Source organism: Triplophysa dalaica, chromosome 4 (assembly GCF_015846415.1).
Source record: "Triplophysa dalaica isolate WHDGS20190420 chromosome 4, ASM1584641v1, whole genome shotgun sequence".
NCBI classification, from domain to species: domain Eukaryota; kingdom Metazoa; phylum Chordata; class Actinopteri; order Cypriniformes; family Nemacheilidae; genus Triplophysa; species Triplophysa dalaica.
This window is the reverse complement of record NC_079545.1, coordinates 23,860,889-23,881,858: the sequence shown is the minus strand read 5'-3', so window position 1 is coordinate 23,881,858 and position 20,970 is coordinate 23,860,889. Positions and strand designations below refer to the sequence as shown.

The 20,970-nt window shown below is 37.8% G+C and overlaps 3 protein-coding genes across 7 annotated transcripts in view; all 3 read right to left on the bottom strand.

The window, feature by feature from the left end:
* Window positions 1-102: 102 nt before the first annotated feature.
* LOC130419211 (annexin A3-like) lies at window positions 103-3,711 on the bottom strand. 2 transcript variants are annotated; one of them, XM_056745760.1, is made up of 14 exons: window positions 3,629-3,711; window positions 3,209-3,240; window positions 3,097-3,135; window positions 2,933-3,017; window positions 2,697-2,791; window positions 2,467-2,580; window positions 2,229-2,319; window positions 2,070-2,149; window positions 1,898-1,954; window positions 1,651-1,744; window positions 1,469-1,564; window positions 1,304-1,362; window positions 1,087-1,209; window positions 103-554 (listed from the first exon to the last, which is right to left on the bottom strand). In XM_056745760.1, exons 2-14 carry the CDS (start codon window positions 3,221-3,223, stop codon window positions 498-500), a joined length of 1,005 nt encoding a protein of 334 aa, XP_056601738.1. In that variant the 5' UTR covers window positions 3,224-3,240; window positions 3,629-3,711; the 3' UTR covers window positions 103-497. The 2 variants fall into 2 exon arrangements, with proteins under 2 accessions (XP_056601738.1, XP_056601739.1); XM_056745761.1 differs by having other exon boundaries at window positions 3,209-3,264; window positions 3,629-3,687.
* Window positions 3,712-4,010: 299 nt separating this feature from the next.
* Window positions 4,011-8,034, bottom strand: LOC130420095 (annexin A3-like). Its single transcript, XM_056747183.1, has 14 exons — window positions 7,953-8,034; window positions 7,569-7,600; window positions 7,439-7,477; window positions 7,267-7,351; window positions 7,027-7,121; window positions 6,800-6,913; window positions 6,563-6,653; window positions 6,398-6,477; window positions 6,234-6,290; window positions 5,755-5,848; window positions 5,569-5,664; window positions 5,405-5,463; window positions 5,198-5,320; window positions 4,011-4,796 (listed from the first exon to the last, which is right to left on the bottom strand). The coding sequence occupies exons 2-14, from the start codon at window positions 7,581-7,583 to the stop codon at window positions 4,743-4,745; spliced, it is 1,002 nt and encodes a 333-aa protein (XP_056603161.1). The 5' UTR covers window positions 7,584-7,600; window positions 7,953-8,034; the 3' UTR covers window positions 4,011-4,742.
* Window positions 8,035-9,054: 1,020 nt separating this feature from the next.
* Window positions 9,055-20,970, bottom strand: part of LOC130419762 (extracellular matrix organizing protein FRAS1-like) — a 107,508-nt gene continuing 95,592 nt past the window's right edge. For all 4 annotated transcript variants that reach the window (XM_056746726.1, XM_056746725.1, XM_056746727.1 and 1 more), the window contains 24 exons: window positions 19,936-20,049; window positions 19,605-19,755; window positions 19,345-19,504; window positions 19,081-19,249; window positions 18,728-18,974; window positions 18,262-18,606; window positions 17,576-17,736; window positions 17,304-17,451; window positions 17,003-17,208; window positions 16,704-16,860; window positions 16,348-16,548; window positions 16,073-16,260; window positions 15,649-15,924; window positions 14,951-15,183; window positions 14,658-14,818; window positions 14,254-14,468; window positions 13,933-14,083; window positions 13,719-13,826; window positions 13,401-13,560; window positions 13,189-13,305; window positions 11,810-11,976; window positions 11,525-11,730; window positions 10,482-10,628; window positions 9,055-10,237 (listed from right to left, as the gene is read on the bottom strand). In XM_056746726.1, coding sequence (XP_056602704.1) covers window positions 9,662-10,237; window positions 10,482-10,628; window positions 11,525-11,730; window positions 11,810-11,976; window positions 13,189-13,305; window positions 13,401-13,560; window positions 13,719-13,826; window positions 13,933-14,083; window positions 14,254-14,468; window positions 14,658-14,818; window positions 14,951-15,183; window positions 15,649-15,924; window positions 16,073-16,260; window positions 16,348-16,548; window positions 16,704-16,860; window positions 17,003-17,208; window positions 17,304-17,451; window positions 17,576-17,736; window positions 18,262-18,606; window positions 18,728-18,974; window positions 19,081-19,249; window positions 19,345-19,504; window positions 19,605-19,755; window positions 19,936-20,049 — 4,764 coding nt within the window. In that variant the 3' untranslated portion in view covers window positions 9,055-9,661. The remainder of the gene's footprint in view (window positions 10,238-10,481; window positions 10,629-11,524; window positions 11,731-11,809; window positions 11,977-13,188; window positions 13,306-13,400; window positions 13,561-13,718; window positions 13,827-13,932; window positions 14,084-14,253; window positions 14,469-14,657; window positions 14,819-14,950; window positions 15,184-15,648; window positions 15,925-16,072; window positions 16,261-16,347; window positions 16,549-16,703; window positions 16,861-17,002; window positions 17,209-17,303; window positions 17,452-17,575; window positions 17,737-18,261; window positions 18,607-18,727; window positions 18,975-19,080; window positions 19,250-19,344; window positions 19,505-19,604; window positions 19,756-19,935; window positions 20,050-20,970) is intronic.

The following is a 20,970-nucleotide window of genomic DNA, read 5'->3' as shown; positions in this document are numbered from 1 at the left end:
TTCATAATTGTGAAAAATGATTCAAGGAACATGAAACATCATTTTAAAACATGTAGAGTCCCGATCTTAACCCCATTCAGAATCCATGGGATGTGCTAGAGATGACGTTGTTGTATGTCATTTATTTTGTATCAAATGCATTTACAATTTGCAAAATACAATAAAAGGATAGTCTAAAACAATTTTTCTAATGCAGCTATGGAAAGTGTTGCCTTCCATTACTGTCCAATCATTCCCGGTCAATATACCACCAAAGATCATTCAGAAACCAATCACAAATCACTACGAATTGCCCTTCATATATTCTTTGGGTTTATCCATTACCATAGTAACCTGAACGTAACCATCTAATATATTCTTCCCAAGAAACTACAATTACTCCATGAAACATTGTATTAAAGAAAAGGTTTAACGAATTAACATTTTTTAAACACATAATAAAATAATGTGACACTGCAATGACGGACAGAAAATATTTCAGCCAGTAGTTTTCTGTACTAATCTTCTCCACAAATCATCTTCAAGCAGTTGCAGTAGTCTCCACCCACATCTGACTGAAATAAAGCAGAGCAAAGTCACCCTTAGTTATTATTGCAGGGACAATCATTACAGAACGTTTTATAGAATCAGGTAAGAAAAAAAGTCAAAATCTCAAAAGCAAGTTATCTATCGTCAAAAATGAATTAGCTTATTTTGCATGGAATGTTGCATCACAGATGTGAACATCATTTTCAGAGGACAGGGGAATGAGGACAGTAATGAGAGAGATGAGAAATTAGGCTTTCTGTCATTGTCAGGTATGCAGAACAGTGTCAAAAGAAACTAAATATATAGTTTGTTGCTGTACTGTATTTATATTGATTCTAGTGATAACACATAATTTGTGAACGTTCCAGGGAGGGTTGTAGCATGGCCCACTTACATATTGCTCTTAGCCCCTATACTGTAAATGAATTGTGAAAGATTCCCTCCTTTTGCTCTTGACAAACACCTGAAGATCAGGTGTCATACAAATTTGAAGAATGGAAGTTAAACAAAACTTGCATTAAATCCATCAGAGAAATCTGCTTGAGTGAATGAACTTACACTTATGTCACTGCCGAGGGAACGCTGATTGAGCTTTTTGTATTCAGCTTTGATATCCATCATGTCAACTTCTGCACGGCTGACCATGATCCTTGTCAGAGTGGTTTCATCTGAGCCAATTCCCTGTAGGTTTACAAATATAAAACATATTAAATATTTAATAAATGTAAGTGTTGCATTGAAACAGTAAGAAAGAGGAATACGTTTGTATTTGTACCTTCATGCTTTTATGGAGTTTTTCAGCAAAATATGCCGGAGTGTTTATAACACACTTCACTAGACAGACAAAAGAATACTTTAATGAAATAAAATATTTTTGAAACAAGTTTAGAACTTCTACATTGTGACAAATTCATTTTACATGTGTACATTAAAACAATACCGATGGTAATCAGCAGCTCTTCCAAGTCTCCAGACATTTCCTTCTCAATGCTCTTCTGCAGAGTCTTGCCACTGATGTTTTTATATTCCACTAATGCTGCAACGGGACATTTCAAGTTTTATTTGAAACACACCTGCAGTTTTGCACATTCTCATTTGTTATTTAGATTACTATGTTTGTACTTTGTCTCAGTTGTGGGATACTCCTTTTACAGAGGATCTCAATAAACTTGGACTCATCGGTTCCAAATTTCTTCTCTCCTGCATTATAGAGGGCCTATAGAGGAAACAATGCATGTATTTTATTTTTAAAAACCAGACAAAAGATTTTCAGTTCATACGTAAGCAAACAGAATAATACTACACATTAGTTTTAATGTGTAAGGCTACGAGAGAAACTTAAGCATTGCAATTAATGAGTTATTTTTACCTGTGCATCTTCTTTAGCCTTGCCTGCATTCACACCGGTGCTCTCATCCCTTGCAGCCTTACAGGGTGAGACAGTTAATAAATACAAACAAAATCTATTTAAAAGTGTTTAATTTACAAAGTATCTATATTACAGTTAATTGCAGTACATTGACATAAGTGTTTATAATCACCTCAGCCAGCATAACAATGGCTTTGCCGAAGTCCCCTGAGACTTCGTTTTTTAGGTTCTGTACAAGTGTTTTCTTTGTTTCTGTTGGGCAATGAAAATAAAAAAAAGTATTTAGGAAATTGCTTGTCCTTTAAAATATGAATGGTCTTCTCCAGCTCACCATCAGCATGAGCTGCAGACAAGTCCTTGATTTGTTTATTTGTCCTTGAGCCTAATATTTCTATCAGGATTTTCTTGTCCGTTCCAGCCCCCTGGAATAAAAATTGAAGAACATATGAATAAAAATAGGGGGGTAATGCAAATATTCTCATATGGATTTCATATTCCCATTCTAAAACACCGTTTTGAACATGGCACATTAAAAAAACTAATTGTGAAAAAAAAGAAACACAACTTACTTTTGTTGCCTTTATTATATCCTTAGAATCGTTGACTGCAGGCAGGGTTGCAAGCCTAACGATCACATCTTCAAAGTCACCACCGGTATCGCTCTTCAGGTCATTAACAAGAATCTGTAAACACAACAACAAGACGACAAGAGTTGCTCAAGACAAACAAATGAAGTGGATTTTCATCATTTGGCGAACACACAAACACACTAATTTTAATATAGCAGGTAAGATTTGACCTTTTTTGTGGTTTCTTCGTATGCCCTAGAAATGGCCTGTTTTTGACTGCTACTTCTGTGGGTCAGTATGTCTATTAATGTCTTCTCATTTGTACCTGATAATTGGAAAAAAGAATATCCACATGATGGAATATCATTCTCAAAATCATATGTCATATCAATAAAATGTTATACAGCAACAAGACCAAAAAGAAATTACTGTAGCTTACAACATTGGCTGCGAACATGTTACGTACCGAAGCCTTGAATTGCACTGCGCAGAGCAGCAACATCTTCATTAACATTGAAGTTAGCCTTGGGTTTAATGGTACCTCTCTCCACCTTAACAACAAACAACAGTCATGTATGAATTCTGATGGAAATACCCTATGAAGTGATGTACTAAAGTGAAGTTATTTACCGGAGGATAGGGAGCTTTTAGCATGCTTTCGAAGTCATCCTGCAAAAAAGAATGCAAATCAGAACATTACCGATACACTTCACAAATTTATACAGATGTAGGCATCACTTACCCAAACGTGTGCCATTTCCGGTGCAGTGATTTCTGTTGACAAACACGAAGAATACACTAATACAGGTTCAAATCATTGAAGGGCAGTGTTATTCGCACACATTTAAACCAGTTTATTTAGTTCTTTTATGTTTTCTAACAGAAGCAAATGAGTTTTTGATTTCACGCCATGTTCATCTATTTAATACATTTTAAAGACAAAAAAGAACAACATCATACATAATTTGCTTTAACAGATAGTTATTATCGTATTGCACTATTGTTATGACTGTCTGACGCTATAAAGATCATGCACCTTTTCAATTTCCACAATCTCAAAATTTACCAAGTACACCAAAAGTTACAGTATGCCAAATCAAACAGCCTACAGTACATGTATTGTGTCGATTTTGTATTCTTTTACTTATTTTTGGGCTCTTACCTTAACGATATAAAATTGCACGCAGGTCTTTTTCCGGTATTACCTCCAACTCACCTGAGCTTATCTGGGGTGTGTGAGTTGCGTGGTGTCGTTTTCGCAATAGACATACATTCTTTCCCAGCCTCTCCCCTTCGAAACATTCACAGAGGTGCTATGCATTTACTACTTTAAACTGAAAAAAGCATGCACTTTGTTTTGCTGTGTTCTGTATCTAGAAAAGCCTGTCAAAACCCACTTATGGCATTTATAGTCAATATTCACTAAAATTCTTATTAGTGTATCATGTAACAACCCTATGTGTGGTGAATTTATTTTGCACTGGTTAGAGATTCTTCAAGTTCTATAGTTTATTCACTAGAAATTAAACCTGACATACCACATGTTACTGAGGGATTATTCATTTTATTGCTAAAAAGGCACAAATGCAGGCATCATGTTCATTACGTCACCATAAATGAGAGCACCACAACGTTTATCTCCATATCATTCGTCTGTTACATAGGCACTCATACATTTGTATTTTATTCATGACATTTTATCAGGACTTGATAGGTATTTGATAGGCAACATGTAATTGAGGCAGACAGTCATGGAAAAATAGTGACCAAAAAGTGACATTTAGACCAATAAAAATCAATGAAGTGGGATATTTGAAATGTAGCCCAGAAATCACGTTACAGTGATTTTTATGCACGTGGTGTAAATTTTTTGTGATTTCTGTTGTATCAAAAACAAAAACAAAAAATACAATGACCGGATAGTCTAAAAAATATTTTCTAATGTTGCTTGGTAATAAGCAATGCCTTTCATTAGCCTACTGCCCAGTCTTTCCTTGTCAATTTACCACAAAGACCCTTAACAGTTTAAAATCTATCACAAATCAATAAGAATTACCTTCATTTATACTTTCTTGGGTTTTACCATCACACAGTAACCTGGACATAAACACATTTTATATATATTTCCCTAGAAACTATTGCTCGCTTAAACCATGTATGCAAGAAAAAAAATTAAGGCGTCTTATTGTATGTATTTGTTTACAGGGTACAAATAATAAAGCACTACATTGCAGCGACTTGTAAAGTGTAATATTTGAAGTCAGGAGTTTTCTGTGCTATTCTCCACAAATCATCCTCAAGCAGTCGCAGTAGTTTCCAGTCACATCCGACTAAAATAAAGGAGGGAAAAGTCAACCATAGTTATAATCGTCGGGACAATCATTACGGAACGTTTAATAACATCAAATAGCAAACAATGAGTCAAAATCTAAAGCAAGTCATCTATCACCATGAATAAATGAGTTGCACTTGCATGAAATGTTGCAACACAGATGTGAAAATTATTTTCAGAGGACAAAGGAAAGAGGACAATAGTGACGGAGATTAAAAATGAGTCTCTCTCTGTCATTTTCAGGTATGAAGAACAGTGTCAAAAGAAACTAAATGTCTAGTTTGTTGATGTTCTGTGTTTCTAATATAAAAACCTGAAGATCAGGTTTCACACAACTTAATGAATGGAACTTAAACTAAATCTCGGGGGAAAGTGTATGTGTCTGTGGAGATTACGTACACTTATTTGCTTGTAGAGTGAACTCTGATAGAGCTTTTTGTATTCAGCTTTGATGTCCATCATGTCAACTTCTGCACGGCTGACCATGATCCTGGTCAAAATGCTTTCATGTGTTCCTATTCCCTGTAGATATAAAATGTAGTTATATTTAATAAATGTCAGTTTTGTATTAACTCAATTATACAAGCAATATGTTTGTATTTTTACCTTCATGCAATCATGGAGTTTTTCAGCAAAGTATGCTGGAGTGTTCATAATACACTTCACTAGGGAGAAAAAATAATGTACATTTAGAACTCCAAAAATTGGGTCCAAAAATTTGTCGCACTTATTGCAATGTAATACACTCATTGCGTTTATTAAAAAATTACCGATGGCAACCAGCAGCTCCTCCATATCTCCAGACATTTCCTTCTCAATGCTCTTCTGCAGAGTCTTGCCACTGATGTTTTTATATTCCACTAATGCTGCAATGGGACATTTCAAGTTTTATTGTAACCTGGAAAATGTTGTACGTTCTAATGTGAAACTATTTTATTAGATTACTATGTTTGTACTTTGTCTCAGTTGAGGGATGCTCCTCTTGCAGAGGATCTCAACAAACTTGGACTCATCAGTTCCAAACTTCTTCTCTCCTGCATTATAGAGGGCCTATAGAGGAAACCATTAATATTTTACATTTAATATGCATCTACATTACTATGCCAATTTCCTAGGCACATTAGTAGCAGTAAGTAGAAATAATCAATATAGCCAGCAAATATTTGTGCAACCGCATTAAAATACAGTTAAAATGTTTTATGACGACTACACCAGATTGTAAAGTAAACATCAACTTGTAAAATTAAATCATGAATTTGTGTTACTATATTCTTTTGTTCATAAGCTTAACTGAAACATTCATAATGATACAATTTCAGAATAGCAACTATACTAAAAGACGAAGTAAAATTGAATAAAAACAACAAATATTAGTTTATTACTTTTATTACTTGTGTAAGGCTACGAAAGAAACTTTGCAATGAGTTCTTTTCACCTGTGCATCTTCTTTAGCCTTGTTTGCATTCACACTGGTGCTCTCATCCCTTGCAGCCTTAGAATGAAAGAAAATTGTAAAAAAAAAATGTTCACAGTGTACAGTATATGTTACAGTTCATTCAATACCGTAAACTGACATACTACACAAGTGCGTATAATCACCTCAGCAAGCGAAACAATGGCTTTGCCAAAATCCCCTGAAACTTCATGTTTTAGGTTCTGTACTAATGTTTTCTTTGTTTCTGTTGGGCAGCAGACAAAACAATATTTACTTAGTTAATTGTTGTTCTTTAAAATGGTTTATTTTCATCATCTTATCAACCTCACCATCAGCATAAGCTGCAGACAGCTCCTTGATTTGTTTATTTGTCCTTGAAGCTAATATTTCTATAAGGATATCCTTGTCTGTTCCAGCCCCCTGGAATAAAAATTGATGTACGTATTAACAAATATATAACATATTCATATTCATAGGAATATGCATTCTCATACGAATTTCAAAGCTTCCATTTTACAATATTTGGTCATTGAAAAAAATATTTGAAAATAAGAAACATAACTTACTTTTGTTGCCTTTATTATATCCTTAGCATCATTGACTGCAGGCAGGGTTGCAAGCCTAACAAGGACATCTTCAAAGTCACCACCGGTATCGCTCTTCAGGTCATTTACAAGAATCTATAAAAAACAACAAAAACGGTTGCTCAAGAAAAACAAATGAAGTAGCTTTTTTTAATCTGGGTGCACACATAAACGCATTTAATTTATTACAGGTATTAGAAAGATTTTACCCGTTTTGACTTTTCTTCATATGCTCTAGAAATGGCCTGTTTTTGACTGCTACTTCTGTGGGTCAGTATGTCTATCACGATCTTCTCGTCTGTACCTGATGATTAAAAATGATCAATTATGCTTGATTAAATATTAAACAGTCATATTTTATTCTATAAAATATTACAACATAAACATTAGATTTCATAACAGATCATAAATGCACATACAACACGCCGACTCATCTGAATGTTACATACCGAAGCCTTGAATTGCTTTGCACAGAGCCTCAACATCTTCATTAACTTTAAAGTTAACATGTGGTTTAATAGTCCCTTTCTCCACCTGAACAATTAACAAAAGAGTCATGTGTAAATTCTGCTGGAAAATGTATATATGAAGTATGAAATGATACAAAAAAAAGTTATTTACTGGGGGATAGGGAGCTTTCAGCATGCTTTCGAGATCATCCTGCAATATTAAGTTAATACAAAGTATTTCGAACAATGAAAAAAATTATTCTAAACAATACACAAATGAACAGGTCTTATATTTCACTTACCCACACGTGTGCCATTTTTGGTAGATGGAAGTCTACAATGTACAAGTACAAAGACACTTTTCTCATACAGTGAGTGACACAGTGTTTGCAAACATGGAGGCACAGTAGTTTCTTTACCTGTTCTTAGCCTATTTGTAATTGTTTTGTAAATGTTTTCATTCCAACTTTTAAGTTTAAAGATATTTATCATACATCACCTAACTGATATTGTTTTATTATTTTGACTGACTGAGAGTAACGTTCATGTTAATAGCATACCTTTTTAACTTTCACAATCTGCAAGCTTGTATTTATCAGTTTACCAAGTAGCCTGTACTAACGCATATATGTTAACTAAGCCAATGTTAACAGACTGTGTATTGTTTTTATTTTCTTTGCGCTTACCTTGTGATGCAAAATTGGACGCAGCTCTGTCTCCGGTTTACCTTCAACTCATCTGAGCTTATCTGGGGCGTGTAAGGTGGTGTCATTTTCACAATAGACATACATTCTTTCACAGCCTCTCCCTTTTTAAACATCCACATGCAGAGGTGCTATGAATTTACTATTTCAAACTAAAAGAAACTTGCACTTTTGTTTGCTGCTATTCTCTGTAGCTGTTCAAGACTTCAAGACAATGTCCTCGGCCAAAAAACATCCAAAACCCACCAATGGCGTAATATTATTGTCACTAACTATTCACTTAAATTGTTTTCACTTTAACAAAGGTGATGATAAATTAATTTAGGTTATTAAACAAACATATATTAATTAATGTTTTGAACATAGATTTGACCACAATACACTACATACAACTGATGGGTTGATTTTTTTATTTTATTGCTAAAAAGGCACAAATACAGTTCATTATGTCACCATATATGATAGCACCAAACCGTTTATCTCCAAATCGTCCGTCCATAGGCACTCTATAGTAATTGATAAAAACCTAACTTATTTTAAAGCGAGGAAGGGAGGGGGTAATGGATAAAGACAGAGATGGATGGGAAAAAAACGAAATGACTGACTATGAAATGATAATCGTAATATTTCCTACCCTACACTCGGTGCTGTAAAACTCCTGGGTGAGGTTAAAAGATCTTTGTGATCACATCACCAACATATCATATGTAATAATACTGTAATATGGCAACATTACAGAACTACTGTAAAAAAATATAGAACCAATAAAAAAAGAGATATATCTTAATTAATACATGATGTGACATTAATACAAGACTAAATAATGCAAGATAACATGAAGTGGATAATCTCATGACACAATATCGAAATAGCTAGTGAACATTATTAATGTGCAATCTGACAGTTCAATAACAGTTTTGGTAGTGTTTGGGTATATTCGTACATACATCAGTCATGTCCAGTGTTACACAGCATTAGTTGCCACAGCAGATTAGTGTTGAGACCAGACTGGCAGTTCATCTCTAGTGGTTATCCGTTATAATACATTTAATCAAAACACTTGGTTTCTTGTCAGCTGATGATCTCAAGCATGTAGTGATACAAACTAAAGAAATGCATCACTTTGGGCAGTCTATTCAGATTTGGAATTAAATAAATCGCTCTTGACAGTATGGCACACCGGTGATCAAGTTTAAAGTAAATGTCACAATGAGGCAGAGTGTCAAAACCCAGATCAAAATACAGGGATGACCATGTCATCAGGTAATTGCACTTAAGAAACATAAAGTATTTACATCACTCACCCGGTCTTAAGCATTGGCACACGTCCTTCCTTTAATACTTTCATGTGTGTTTTACTGGCATGATAGAATAGCAGGTGCAGTGATACAAACTCTCTATTCATTTCAAGTCAAACAGAGAGGCTGAGCTACCACTTGCTGTTTTGATGCTCATATAGAACAATGATTTTTAACTCAGAAACTCACAGATTGAAAACAAGATTTTAAGACACTGTTTTGTGTTGTTTTGTGTTTCTTTTTGAGGTAGCTCAGTTCTGAAATGATTTACACTGCATAGCTGGCAAGCATACTTTCCCTTTTTCACTCAGGGTCATACAAAAATACATTAACAACATCATTATCACAAATATTATTAGAAAATGTTTTTTTGTCATTAAATACTATAGATGGTCAGACTTCAGTGCCATCGTTCAGGTTGTTGTGGAGTTTGACCTCCAGATTGACTTGTTTAACTTTCACACTGTTGACTTTGTAAGTCTCTGGATTCTTGTTGAGCAGGTTGACGTTCCTCACAGTGCAGTGCTTGCTGTTGAGGTTCTTCTCCAGTCGTTCTATACAAACTTCTACTTTGGTGTTTAAAGGATAATCCTCAACCGCCTTTGAAGGCCTCTTTTTGACAACCCTCCGACACTTCCTCACCACGAGGCAGAAAGCTAGAAGAAACAGAAAAAGTAGGACGATGGCAGCCACGCCACCCCCGATGGATCCTCCCATCTGGTGGTTGAAGGTGCCCGGTGGTTCCACCTCAAGCTTTAAACTCTTCATGTTGGTGCCGTTCTTTGTTTGGTCACCTTCATTGTCGTAGATTAGGGATTCATCCAGCGTTAGGCGACCTGAACGATCTACAAGATCTCTGCGACTTCGCTTCAGCTCATGGGTCACAGAGCGTTGAATTCTGGGAGCGGATATGGACTCGGGTCCGATAACATAGATCACCTGGAGGTACCACTGGTGCCCTGCCTCAACCTAAAAAGAGTAAATACAATCATGTACCAAAAACGCTAAAGGGACTTTTATTTATAAATCGAATAAAATTGACGTCATCCTTTAGCCAAGTTCCCTATGGTCATGGCAGACGGTTAACCTGGCATCTTTTCCTAAGCAAGCATATCAAGCCATTTCCCTGAAGGGTGGACATTTGCCAGGAATTTGAGTTTGTGTTAAAGAGAAGGGCTGTTGTTCAGCTTGGTTGGGCGAATGCGCTACTGACCTTATAAAGAGCATCGACCTTCATTGTGAAGCCATCCACACCTGGCATCGCAGACAAAGACTGGAGGTCGGGAATATCAGATGCAAAGTTGGCCTCAAAGGGAACGTCGTGAAAATAGCGATCACAAACATCAGGCTGCTTCCGGTCCTATGTGGTAAATTTAGATTTCATTTAATTCATTTTTAAAAGTTGCTAATTCGTTTGACTTTTTTACATTAAGCTCTGGAAAAATGAAGAGGCCGCTACAAAATGACTAGGACAGGAAGCGAAGTGGGAAAGAGAAGGGGTGGGGTCGGGAAAGGACTTCGAGTCAGGACGTGAACTCATGGAGGTTGCCCAATGCATGAGTGCGCCACATGTCAGAGCACTGCCCACGAGGCCATCGGCTCCGACCTAAACTATTATTATTATTTTTCTTAATTTACTATTTATGGGTATGTATTTAAGTAAAATACGTTTTCTTTCATTCTGTGAACTTTTTCACTCTGTGAAAAAAAAATCTCTACTTCTATTTGCATTTGTTACTTTTAACTGAAAAGACTGGTCAAAATAACAAAAAGATGCAATGTTTCCTGACCTCAAATATTGAAGTCTATATTCTTTTTAAACAAAACAGCACTCATTTATTTATTTATATGTATTTTGAAAGAATTAAGGGAAAAAAACATTAATTGATGACCTAACCCTGATTTAACCCTGAATCACAACTTTCACGCGTCTCGAAAGCTGCAGGGTGCCTTTAAGGTTTACTTTTGTCAGAATTCCACAGACACTGGTATGCAATGTCTGTAACACATAGAAATGCTGATTAAAGGCAAACTTGTAGTGGTCTCTTCCAGAACTTTTCTGTCAAACAGCCTAACCAGTATAGACAGAACTCAACCATACAAAACAGTTTAATCTTCAAAACACTCCCTAAAAATTTCCATCCACAACGGCATTTCAAACGATAAGTTAAACACGACCACGCCAAGAGTCTAGTCAGACCAGTTGAACTGATCCAGACCAGCTGAACGGGTCCAGATTTTACAACAGATACCTACCAGAAGCAGGAATCTGTGTTTGAGGTGCTTGTTTGGTTGAATGCAGCCGTACTGAGGGCCTTCATTGTACAGGGTTCCCGTGGGGTCGAAGAAGGGCACGTAGCCGTCCCGCCCCGTGCATAGATACACTTTCTCCAGCTGCAGTTTATATGCCGAATTTAAGTTCTGGTCGGGGTTCCACAGTACTCTTCCATAGAGTGTTTGACCTGTGTAATAACACAAAATGAATGAATGGATTACAATGGCGGCTATAAATAATTGTATATTTATTTCATCTAGCGTTACCCATAGAGAAGGCTCCTTTATAGTCCATCTCAGCTACGGACATCTCCGCAATAGCAGGATCCATTAGCAAGACTTTCTCATTATTACAGAGCTGGAACTCAGTATTCAGTGAGTAGACTACAGGAACTGGGCGGTTGGTTTGTTGAAAGGCAATGGGCAACAGGAATCTGTCGAAAGAAAGTAACTTACAAGCCTTTGCAATTTGTAGAGTGCAGTCTATGACTAACAAACAGTATGAAACCTGTAAAACAAGTCTATTAAAAGTGGATGATAATGCTGTATTGTCTGTCTCAAAACCTAGCTGCCTGTTGGATTGCAGACTATCCTATATACACACAAAGTAGAAGCGTTCAGCAGGGTTGCCAGATCTGCGTAACAAAACCAACCCAGTGACCTTCCGAAACCCGCAGCCCAAATACCAAAACTCAAAATACGTCACTCCGATATCTAAAATACATATTTTACAGTCACTATATGGTTAACATAAACACACTTAACTTAAAGGAACAGTTATTATTTACTCGCCCTCAAGTTGTTCCCAATCTGAATAGATTTAATTGTTCTGATGAACACAGAGAAAGCAATTTGGAAGAATACTTCTAACCAAAAAGTTTTTAGCCACCATTGACTACCGAGTAGGAACAATTGCTCAATAAATTTCTTTGTTCTGTTGAACATAAAAGAAGAACGAAAAGCCATCTGTTCTGGGACACTTTTGACTTCCATTGTCATATTTACCTACTATGATAGTAAATTGTGGCCAAGAACTGTTTGTTTACAAGCCTTCTTCAAAATATCTTCCTCTGTGTTCATCGGAACAAAGCCATTTATATAAATTTGGAACAACTTAATGCACACAGAAATTTTAGGATGAACTGTCCTTTAAACTTTCAATTATAATGGCAGCTGATGAACAAAATCTATCCACTTTTACAATAACAACAAACCAAAGAAAGAGTTAAAAATAGCTCAATTATGTACGAAGACCTGGCAACCCGGGGGCTCAGAAGACAAGGTGAGACGCAATGTTCATACAAACGTAGTTAACACAATCTTTAACCAAAATGGCCGGTTTGAATTGTTTAAATAATATTATTGATACTTTTGAAGTTCAATAAAAAACTTTTTTGGTGTTCGACATGCTATAATTTGCACATTTTGCTTGTTGCAATACATTTTAGGATTGCTTTATATGCAAAAGAATACATGACGTGCTGCCTTTAAACTTGGCGAAAATAAGGTATCCCAGCAGGCAATATGGCTACAGTACAGTACGAAGCCGACTTTTAAAAAACACCTAACATGTTGGAAGTACATCAAACCTGTTTTTTTAAGTGTACTCTGGGACTTATCAATGGAAAAGCACCATGGTGACATACTTCTCTGATGCATGAGCTGTGCAGGAAAGAGGCTTGTCCCCAGAGTCAATCCATGCCTGGGTAGGCTGCACCGTGCACGGAATGAGGAAGACTGTGTACTCCCCAGAGTAGTCTTTCCTGGACCACAACGAAAACCACACACAAAGTCCGTCACATGATGTTCCATACACTTTTCTGATTTGCCGGCATTAGACTTCATTAAACTTATATACCTGCTGTAGGAGCTTGTGGCTCTCCAGAGCTGATACGGGGAATCGAATGACTGTGCGCTCCATACCAGCTGCAGGTCAAACTCGATGCCTCCCAAGTGATCTGGGGCCATCAGATGAGACTTCTGTCCAGGGAGCGTGTGATGTTCAGGGACAAACTGGCCTAGAGATAAACGTTTGAAAACATTCATTTAATCAATCAGCAAAACTTGTAGTGTCCTTGCATGGAGAGAAAGGCTTCAGAATACAAAACTGCACTGATCAACAAAAGGTTACCAATACAATCAAATAGGACACACCAAATAAAAAAAAAGGATGCACCTCTGAACTTGGCATGGGTTTTGAACTCGATCACAAGGCGCCCATCATCCCGAATGAAGATGCGAATGATCTGTAATCTAGCCGACAGAACGCTGTCTGTCTGAATGCCTGCAGACAATCATATGCATACGATCAACATCAGAAACAAAATAAACACAGTCTACAGCGGTTTGGGGATGTCACATGAACGTTGTTGATAACGCCATGTAGGTACCTGTTCTCCATAGGACTGTGTCATAAAAGAAAGAGAACTCCATCTCTGTGTGGTGCTCCAGGGAGGCCCATCCGCGGGGAGCCGTGACATAGATGTAGGATACAAAGAGCGGCACCTGCACTGTCAGGAACGACTGAGCCGAGTCTCTGACCTGCAAAAATGAATAGGTGCGAAAAGGTTGATGTATTGTAAAGACGGAGGTAAATAACCAAATAGAATGTAGTATAGTATTAATAATGTATTGTGATATAATATTAACCGTATACTCATTTGTATACATATTGAAATAAGATGCAAATTAAGTGGCAGGTGGATGCAAACCTGAAAGTCAGCGGTGACTGATCCTCCGCACACATCGATCAGCTCTGTCATGTCATAATAAGCATCAAATGTCCATATGCAGTTTTTCAGATTGAGATGCTTGTATAACTGGATGGATTTGGGTTCTCGGACATTGGGGTTGAATTGGTACGGACGGTCGTACCCCGGACCGAGGGATATGCTGTCATATGACACATCATCCAAGAAGCCGGTTTCTGGGGGAAATATGAGTGAGAAATGTACTGTGTGATGTAACAGACACGCTAAAGAAAATTTTATTTAAATTGACAAATTTATGCGTGATATCGATGCCCTATTTAAACATTGGGTTGTAGACAATCACAAAATATTTAATTAGAAGTAGATTTTTTGTTTGCTCTTACTGTATGTCGGGTGTTTCTTACCAGAGATACCATGCAGGTCTTTAAGTGTGACCAGGTTGGAACAGACATGTTGCTGTCTGTAAATGGACTCAGACAGGAGGAAATGTAAGTTGTGCAAAGGCATGGTGGACACTAAGGGAAGCATTCCATCCTGATGAGGGATTTGTACTGAGATATGGATCCTAAACACACCGAAAAAAACTTGCTTATTATTTAAAAAAAAAACTTGCTTTGGACATCTATGAACAATTTCTTTAACAAACTAATATGCATTGATGTTGCTTTGCCCAAAGGCTAAGTAAGTCTTTTCTGACCTGTTTGGATGCTCTTTGTGTTTCACATCTAGGTACTTCAGGGTGGCAATAAAGGACTGAGCCTGGAAGCCGCGACCGGTTCCCGTGGTAACTGGGGTGTGACATATTGCGCCTTCAGTGCCGATGACAACAATGTTGCTCCTTAGGGGAGTCCCCAAGTGCCCGGCTTTATCTCTGGCCTGCGCTACACAACGCACATGGAAACGTCTGCTAAAATAGATACCGTCCAGGACCTGGAGAGAAATAACATGTACGTAAGACCAGGGACACAGAGACGGAAGTGACAGCTACAGAGAAATGCTTTTAAATTACATTACATATTAAAGTAATAGGTCACCCAAAAATATCACCCATATGACTACTTCTTTAATGGAAGACAAAGGGAAGATTTCTCACGGAATTACAATGAATGATTAAAAAAACTAAAAAGCTTCATAAAGTATCATAAAAACTGGCCCAATATGATTAATAACCTCAACTTTCTAAAGGCAATTTTTATTTTGTGTAATAAGAAAGTTAACTTGACTTGGAATACAATTTCTGCATTAACATGCCTGCTATACATTTAATTTTTAAAAAACAACATGGTTTCTATATGGTAGGGTTTATTTAATGGCTATATTAATATGCATGCTAGCAACATCTGATAGTTTTACAGATGATAACAGAGTAATTGAGGCTAATAGAAACAGACTGACCATATGATTGACTTTGGTGTAAGGTGTGTTATCGGTCACTGTCTCAAAGGGCGAACGGGCTCCATTGGTGTCTGTGGGTGTTGCAACCTCCCAGCTGAAGTGGATGGAGGTCCGGTTGATGCCTGCCTCCTCACAGCGTCCTTTCATGACTGAATATTTGGGGTAATGCGGGTCGCAAGGAGTCACACACACCAAAGGATATCCAGGAGATGGAGACTTCTTATTGCCCTCTTTAGTGACCTCCTGGACGTAGTCATAGTCTGACAGAGACACCACCTGTGAGGAAAACAAAGCCTCTATTATCTTTCTATTTTAGGATTTAGGATATAGAAAAAGCTTGATATGTTTTTTAACAAAAAAAAGCAAAGCATTCAGACTTTAATATACCAAATCTAAATATCCCATTATACTGTACGTCGCTCACAATAGGTGGAGCTGGAAGGATGAGACTTCCTGCCGCTTCCTGATCTAGGATGGTCACTGTTGCCATGGTGATCTCTCCAATCACTGCTTCAACGGGGTCGTCCGGACCAAGGACCAGCGAGAAGGACTCGTGCCACTCTCTATCCTCATTGGAAAGGATTTCCACCTTAAAGAGGATGTGGTCCACACCTGTCATAAATGAGGAAATCATTATAATAGAATTATAATGTATACTTTAAAAAAGTAAAAAAAACTGAAGTGAGGCTGATGACTTACCAGGGCTGAACTTGAGTACTCGACTCTTGGGGTTATAGTCCACACCAGACTGAGCAGATCCATCCCTTGTGCTGCATCGGATCTTGGAGGTGCGGTCAAGGTCTCCTTTACGAATGACCTTGATATTTAAAACTTCGATTCCATCTGGGCCAGGGGGCTCTCGAACTTGGTACGAGGCTTGCTCAAACTCTATCGTAGGTGCTGAAAAGAAGGACAACACTTTAGAGCGTTCTACATTTGGAATTGGCAGAAAATGCATTCAAGCTACATTATGGACCCATGACCTTGTAATGTAGTTGTAAAAGCCATACATTCATTCCACATTCTTTTTAGAGGTTTTGTTTAAAACTACTCACCATCTTCTTCATTTGTAATGGTCACAGTTACAATGTCACTGACTCCAATCATTGCTCCAATCCAATGGTCACCTTGTGGGCTGCCAAGATGGACCTGGAATTCCTCTTCAGGTTCAAATACTGAGTCGTCTTGAATTAATACAGTACAATTCTTCACCTGTCAATCAGAAGTTTGAGGTTTAACATTTCATTAAAACACTCTTGTAAAGAAGCCCTACAAAAACAAGCATTCCTTTAGTTGGAGCATTATAAGATTATATGTAATTTCGTAATGGGGAGAAACACTAAAGAAACAGTACCTTCTCTCCTTTTTTAAAAGTGATTCGCGAGTCATCTGCATTTCTCCTCTCTTCAAAGTCATCCATCACCATAGCGGACATTGTGCGTGTGAAACAGCGGACAGACGACTTGTAGCTAAGATCTCCCGTCCTAAAAATAGGAATGTGCAGAACGCCATCTTTCTCCTTCACAGTATACGCCAACTTCTCAAACTGCATGCTGGGTACTGTAAGCAGAAAGTATAAATCTGTTTGTAACTCCATGTGATCCAATGCACGTTTGTTAAAGCACATGTTTGTTATATGACTGTAATTGACTCACTGTCTTGTGTGGTGTCCGTGATGTACACAGGGGCTTCATATGGTTCGGTAAGGACAGCTCCGTTGGGAGAACTGAGGAACACAATGAAGGACTCTTTCCCTTCAATCGTAGGGTTCTGGATGTCATCCATTATGGTTAAACTGCATGTCTAAAATGATAAGAAAGACATTGAAATAGGGCATGTTAACATCATATAAATACATCAGTACATCAGTATAAATATAACCATCTTATAATTTGCTGTTTGTGAGGAAACACTGAAGTTTTATTACCTCCTCAGTTTTGCCCGGCTTAAATTCCACCTTTTTGGAACTGGGGATGTAGTCCACACCAGGCGTGGCAGAATCCTGATCCGCAGGACGTGTGGCACACCAAACAGAGGTCACAGAGGAGAGGTCACTGCCCTGCCGCACCACAGGGATTTCAATGGTGCCTGGGGGAAGATGTTTCAATTCAATCCTATTTAATTTATGTATATAGTGCTTTTCACGATATGCATTGTTTCAAAGCAGCTTTACAGTTTAGTTCTAGTGTATTATAAATTACACAAGTGACAAAACAAGTGATATGATTTCATTAGCAATATAGAATAAATGTCCACTCACATTTAAAAAAAAATTGTGTTTTTAAAATAATTACAATGAAAAAAGTGTGATATTCTAGCCCCGTGCAACCTTTTTGACATCAAGGCCAACCTTGATACTCACAACTCCCCCCATAATAATTCCTATCAATAATATTTTCTGTAGCTTGGCATAACTAGAAAGTATATTCTTTGAAAAATAACCAAACACTATAAATCCTTTAGCTTATGATTCTTTTGTCTTATTTTTGGTAATGTGATATCATCTTGAAAAGTCATCTTCAAGTCATCTAGGCAGTTTGTTGAGGCCCCCTAGTGGGCCCCTGGTTGAAAAACACTGATTTAGTCGCCCCATACCGAGCAGATTGTACTAACCTGCATCTTCACTGAAGGTGAAAGACCCGTTGCCCAGGGAGACAGTGGAGGCATCGTTCGGCCCATCTATGATGACTTTGGCCACTGTGACATCCCCCATGCGTGCGTTGTCCGAGGCGTCCGACAGCACCAGCTCAAACTCCTCTGAGAGCTCATATTCACTGTCATCGATCAGCTTCACGTCACAGGTGGACATGCTCACACCTGGGCCGAAGATGACCCGGTTGTCACTGCTCATCCCGCGGGTCTTATAGTCAGATCCAGACTCCAGAGCATGCAGGCTGCTGCCCTTGGCTGATTTGGGCACGGTGTAGCAGAGAGCTGAGACTGTGCTGCTGGTGTCACCTAGAGATACACATGACCATATTTATGATGAAAAGAATGATCATGTCATACTTGAGGTAAAAATGTAATACTACGTACAACAGTGTGTGTGTGCGTATGCAAATGTTATTTTTACACTGACCCTTTCTCTCAATAGGAGCGAAGATGAAGCCCTTGCTCTCATTGACGTGGTAGATCTTCTTATCAAACTGCAGTTTGGGTTCATCTTCTGTGTCATTGATATTAACTTTAGCTCGGGTCACCGAGCCCAACAGGGCGTACACCGGCATGCTGAGCTCCACGTTAAAGCTCTCTGTGTTCTCAAAGACCTGGTCATCATTGATCACTATGGTGCACACCTTAGTGTCTTCTCTCTCATCAAACTGAACCTGTTCAACCAAAGAGCCTCTAAATATTCACACTCATAATCTTTTATTTTTAAATCAAAGATAGTTCAAATGATTAATATAGTATAAAAAACGATTAGATCCATACCTGTCCTGCATACTCAACATAGTCCTGTTGTCCAGGCCTAGAGCCCATGCCAGACGTGGATGTCGCAGTGCCCTGCTCAGTTCGGCACAGCACAATGGCATATTGGTTCAGATTGCCGGTTCTCTTCACCGTGACCGCCACAGTTCCAGCTTTTTCACTAACATTGTAACTGCAGACAGAAAGAACACACATTACCGGGAATGAGTTACTTTGTTACTGAAATAAATTACTACGGTTTGAGAACAAAATTCGAGGGAGATGAACCTCTTGTGCTCAAAGCTGATCAATGACCATTGAATGTGGAACACATTGTCACTGACGATGTTGGGCTTGCTGTCCTTCACAAGAAACTTGAAGTTATCCATGGTCTCCTGAACACCGTTCTCATTCAGGACGTATCGGATAAGGCCAAGGTTTATGTCGGCTGTGAGACAGTAAATCTTGTAAATTCAGTAACTATTGTTCTGTAGATGTGACCCCCCCAGAGACTGAATATACATAACAACAGTCTGTGTCAAAAATACCTTGTGTGAAAGAAGTGATAGGTTTTCCAGATTTGAGTTTACTCTCCAGGTAACCGTATTTGGGTTCTGTAATGATCTCATAAGTCAGCTGTCCATCATCTGTGTCCGGATCAACTGTGAGAAGCTCTTTCTTGGAGATCAGACTGGTGGCCTGTAATCCAGATATTATTTTTGACTGAAGTTGAAGCAAATAACAGTACAGAATTGTAACACTTCTGCACCCATTTAAGATCCAGCCAGTGGGTGGTGCAAGTGGACCATTGTTTATTGAGATGCCAAGATCTCGGCACTCCAAAGCTTTGTCTAAATGAAAAAAGAATGACTGATCTACCTTATTGTCCATGTACTCCAGCCACTGCAGACCCAGGTTGGTGACGATTCGAGGGGTTCCATCATCAACAGGCAAAATATCAATTTTAAACTTCTGTGGAGCAGCTGTTACAACCTGAAACAAAGAACCAATTTTTAACAAACACATATAATGTAAAACATTCAGGCTTCCGTGTTTTAACCAATTGCATTCAAGGAACAACATTCACTTTTCTGTGTCATCCTCAGGTCTATGGTACAGTATCTTATTTAAATTCTAATGTTGAGTTGAGCTTGCTAAAGTGCTGAGTAATGCTGCTCCAGGTCTCTGTGATTAAATACTGTCACAGAACTCCTATTTTATCATTTTACAACAAGATGAGGTTCCCTATTTCCAATGTCCACTGGGAGACTATTTACCTCCCAGAGCCACTGACAGTGAGCTGACACAGCAAAAAGAGTAAATGCAATTGCAGATTGATGGGGATATTATGATGAAGAGAGAGACAAAGATGACATTTTGCGTCAATGCAGATGTTAATCAAATGGACTGGATTTTTAAGGTCATAGTGTTCAATGACCAAATATAGATAAAAATATAGTAACCATAGTTTAGTAACCTAAAATGTACAATAGCTTAACCATGGTATTTGTTGTAAAACTAAAGTATGGTAACTATGAGTGTTACAATATACTGGTATTCATACCTGTCATATTAAAAAACATCATTATCGTTGTTGGTTTAATTACAACAAATATCAAATACTACTACAATATAGCACCCATTTCAATCTTTATTGATGGTTTTACACAATGGTTACAAACTTTCCGCCTCCCTACCTTCGTATTTTGGATGTGATTCATTGGCCAAAAAAGAGAAAGCACAAAATAAACACAATTGAGGATGAATTTATCTTAAAACATTATTTATTAGGGCTGTTTAACGATAAAAAGCGATTAATCTGATCCAGAATAAAAGTTGTGTTTACATAATATATGTTTGTGTACTATGCATAATAATTTTGTATTTATTCAAACATACACATACATGTATATG

Bases quoted from the DNA above. Each gene is read 5' to 3' on its own strand.
- LOC130419211 (XM_056745760.1), bottom strand. The intron at 2,150-2,228 runs GTGAGCTGGAGA...ATTGCCCAACAG, and splicing joins GTCTGCAGCTCATGCTGATG to AAACAAAGAAAACACTTGTA. The intron at 1,955-2,069 runs GTGATTATAAAC...TCACCCTGTAAG, and splicing joins CCATTGTTATGCTGGCTGAG to GCTGCAAGGGATGAGAGCAC.
- LOC130420095 (XM_056747183.1), bottom strand. The intron at 6,914-7,026 runs GTAAAATCTTTC...TGTTTTTTATAG, and splicing joins ATGAAGAAAAGTCAAAACGG to ATTCTTGTAAATGACCTGAA. The intron at 5,464-5,568 runs GTAATTTTTTAA...TTTTCTCCCTAG, and splicing joins GGAGCTGCTGGTTGCCATCG to TGAAGTGTATTATGAACACT.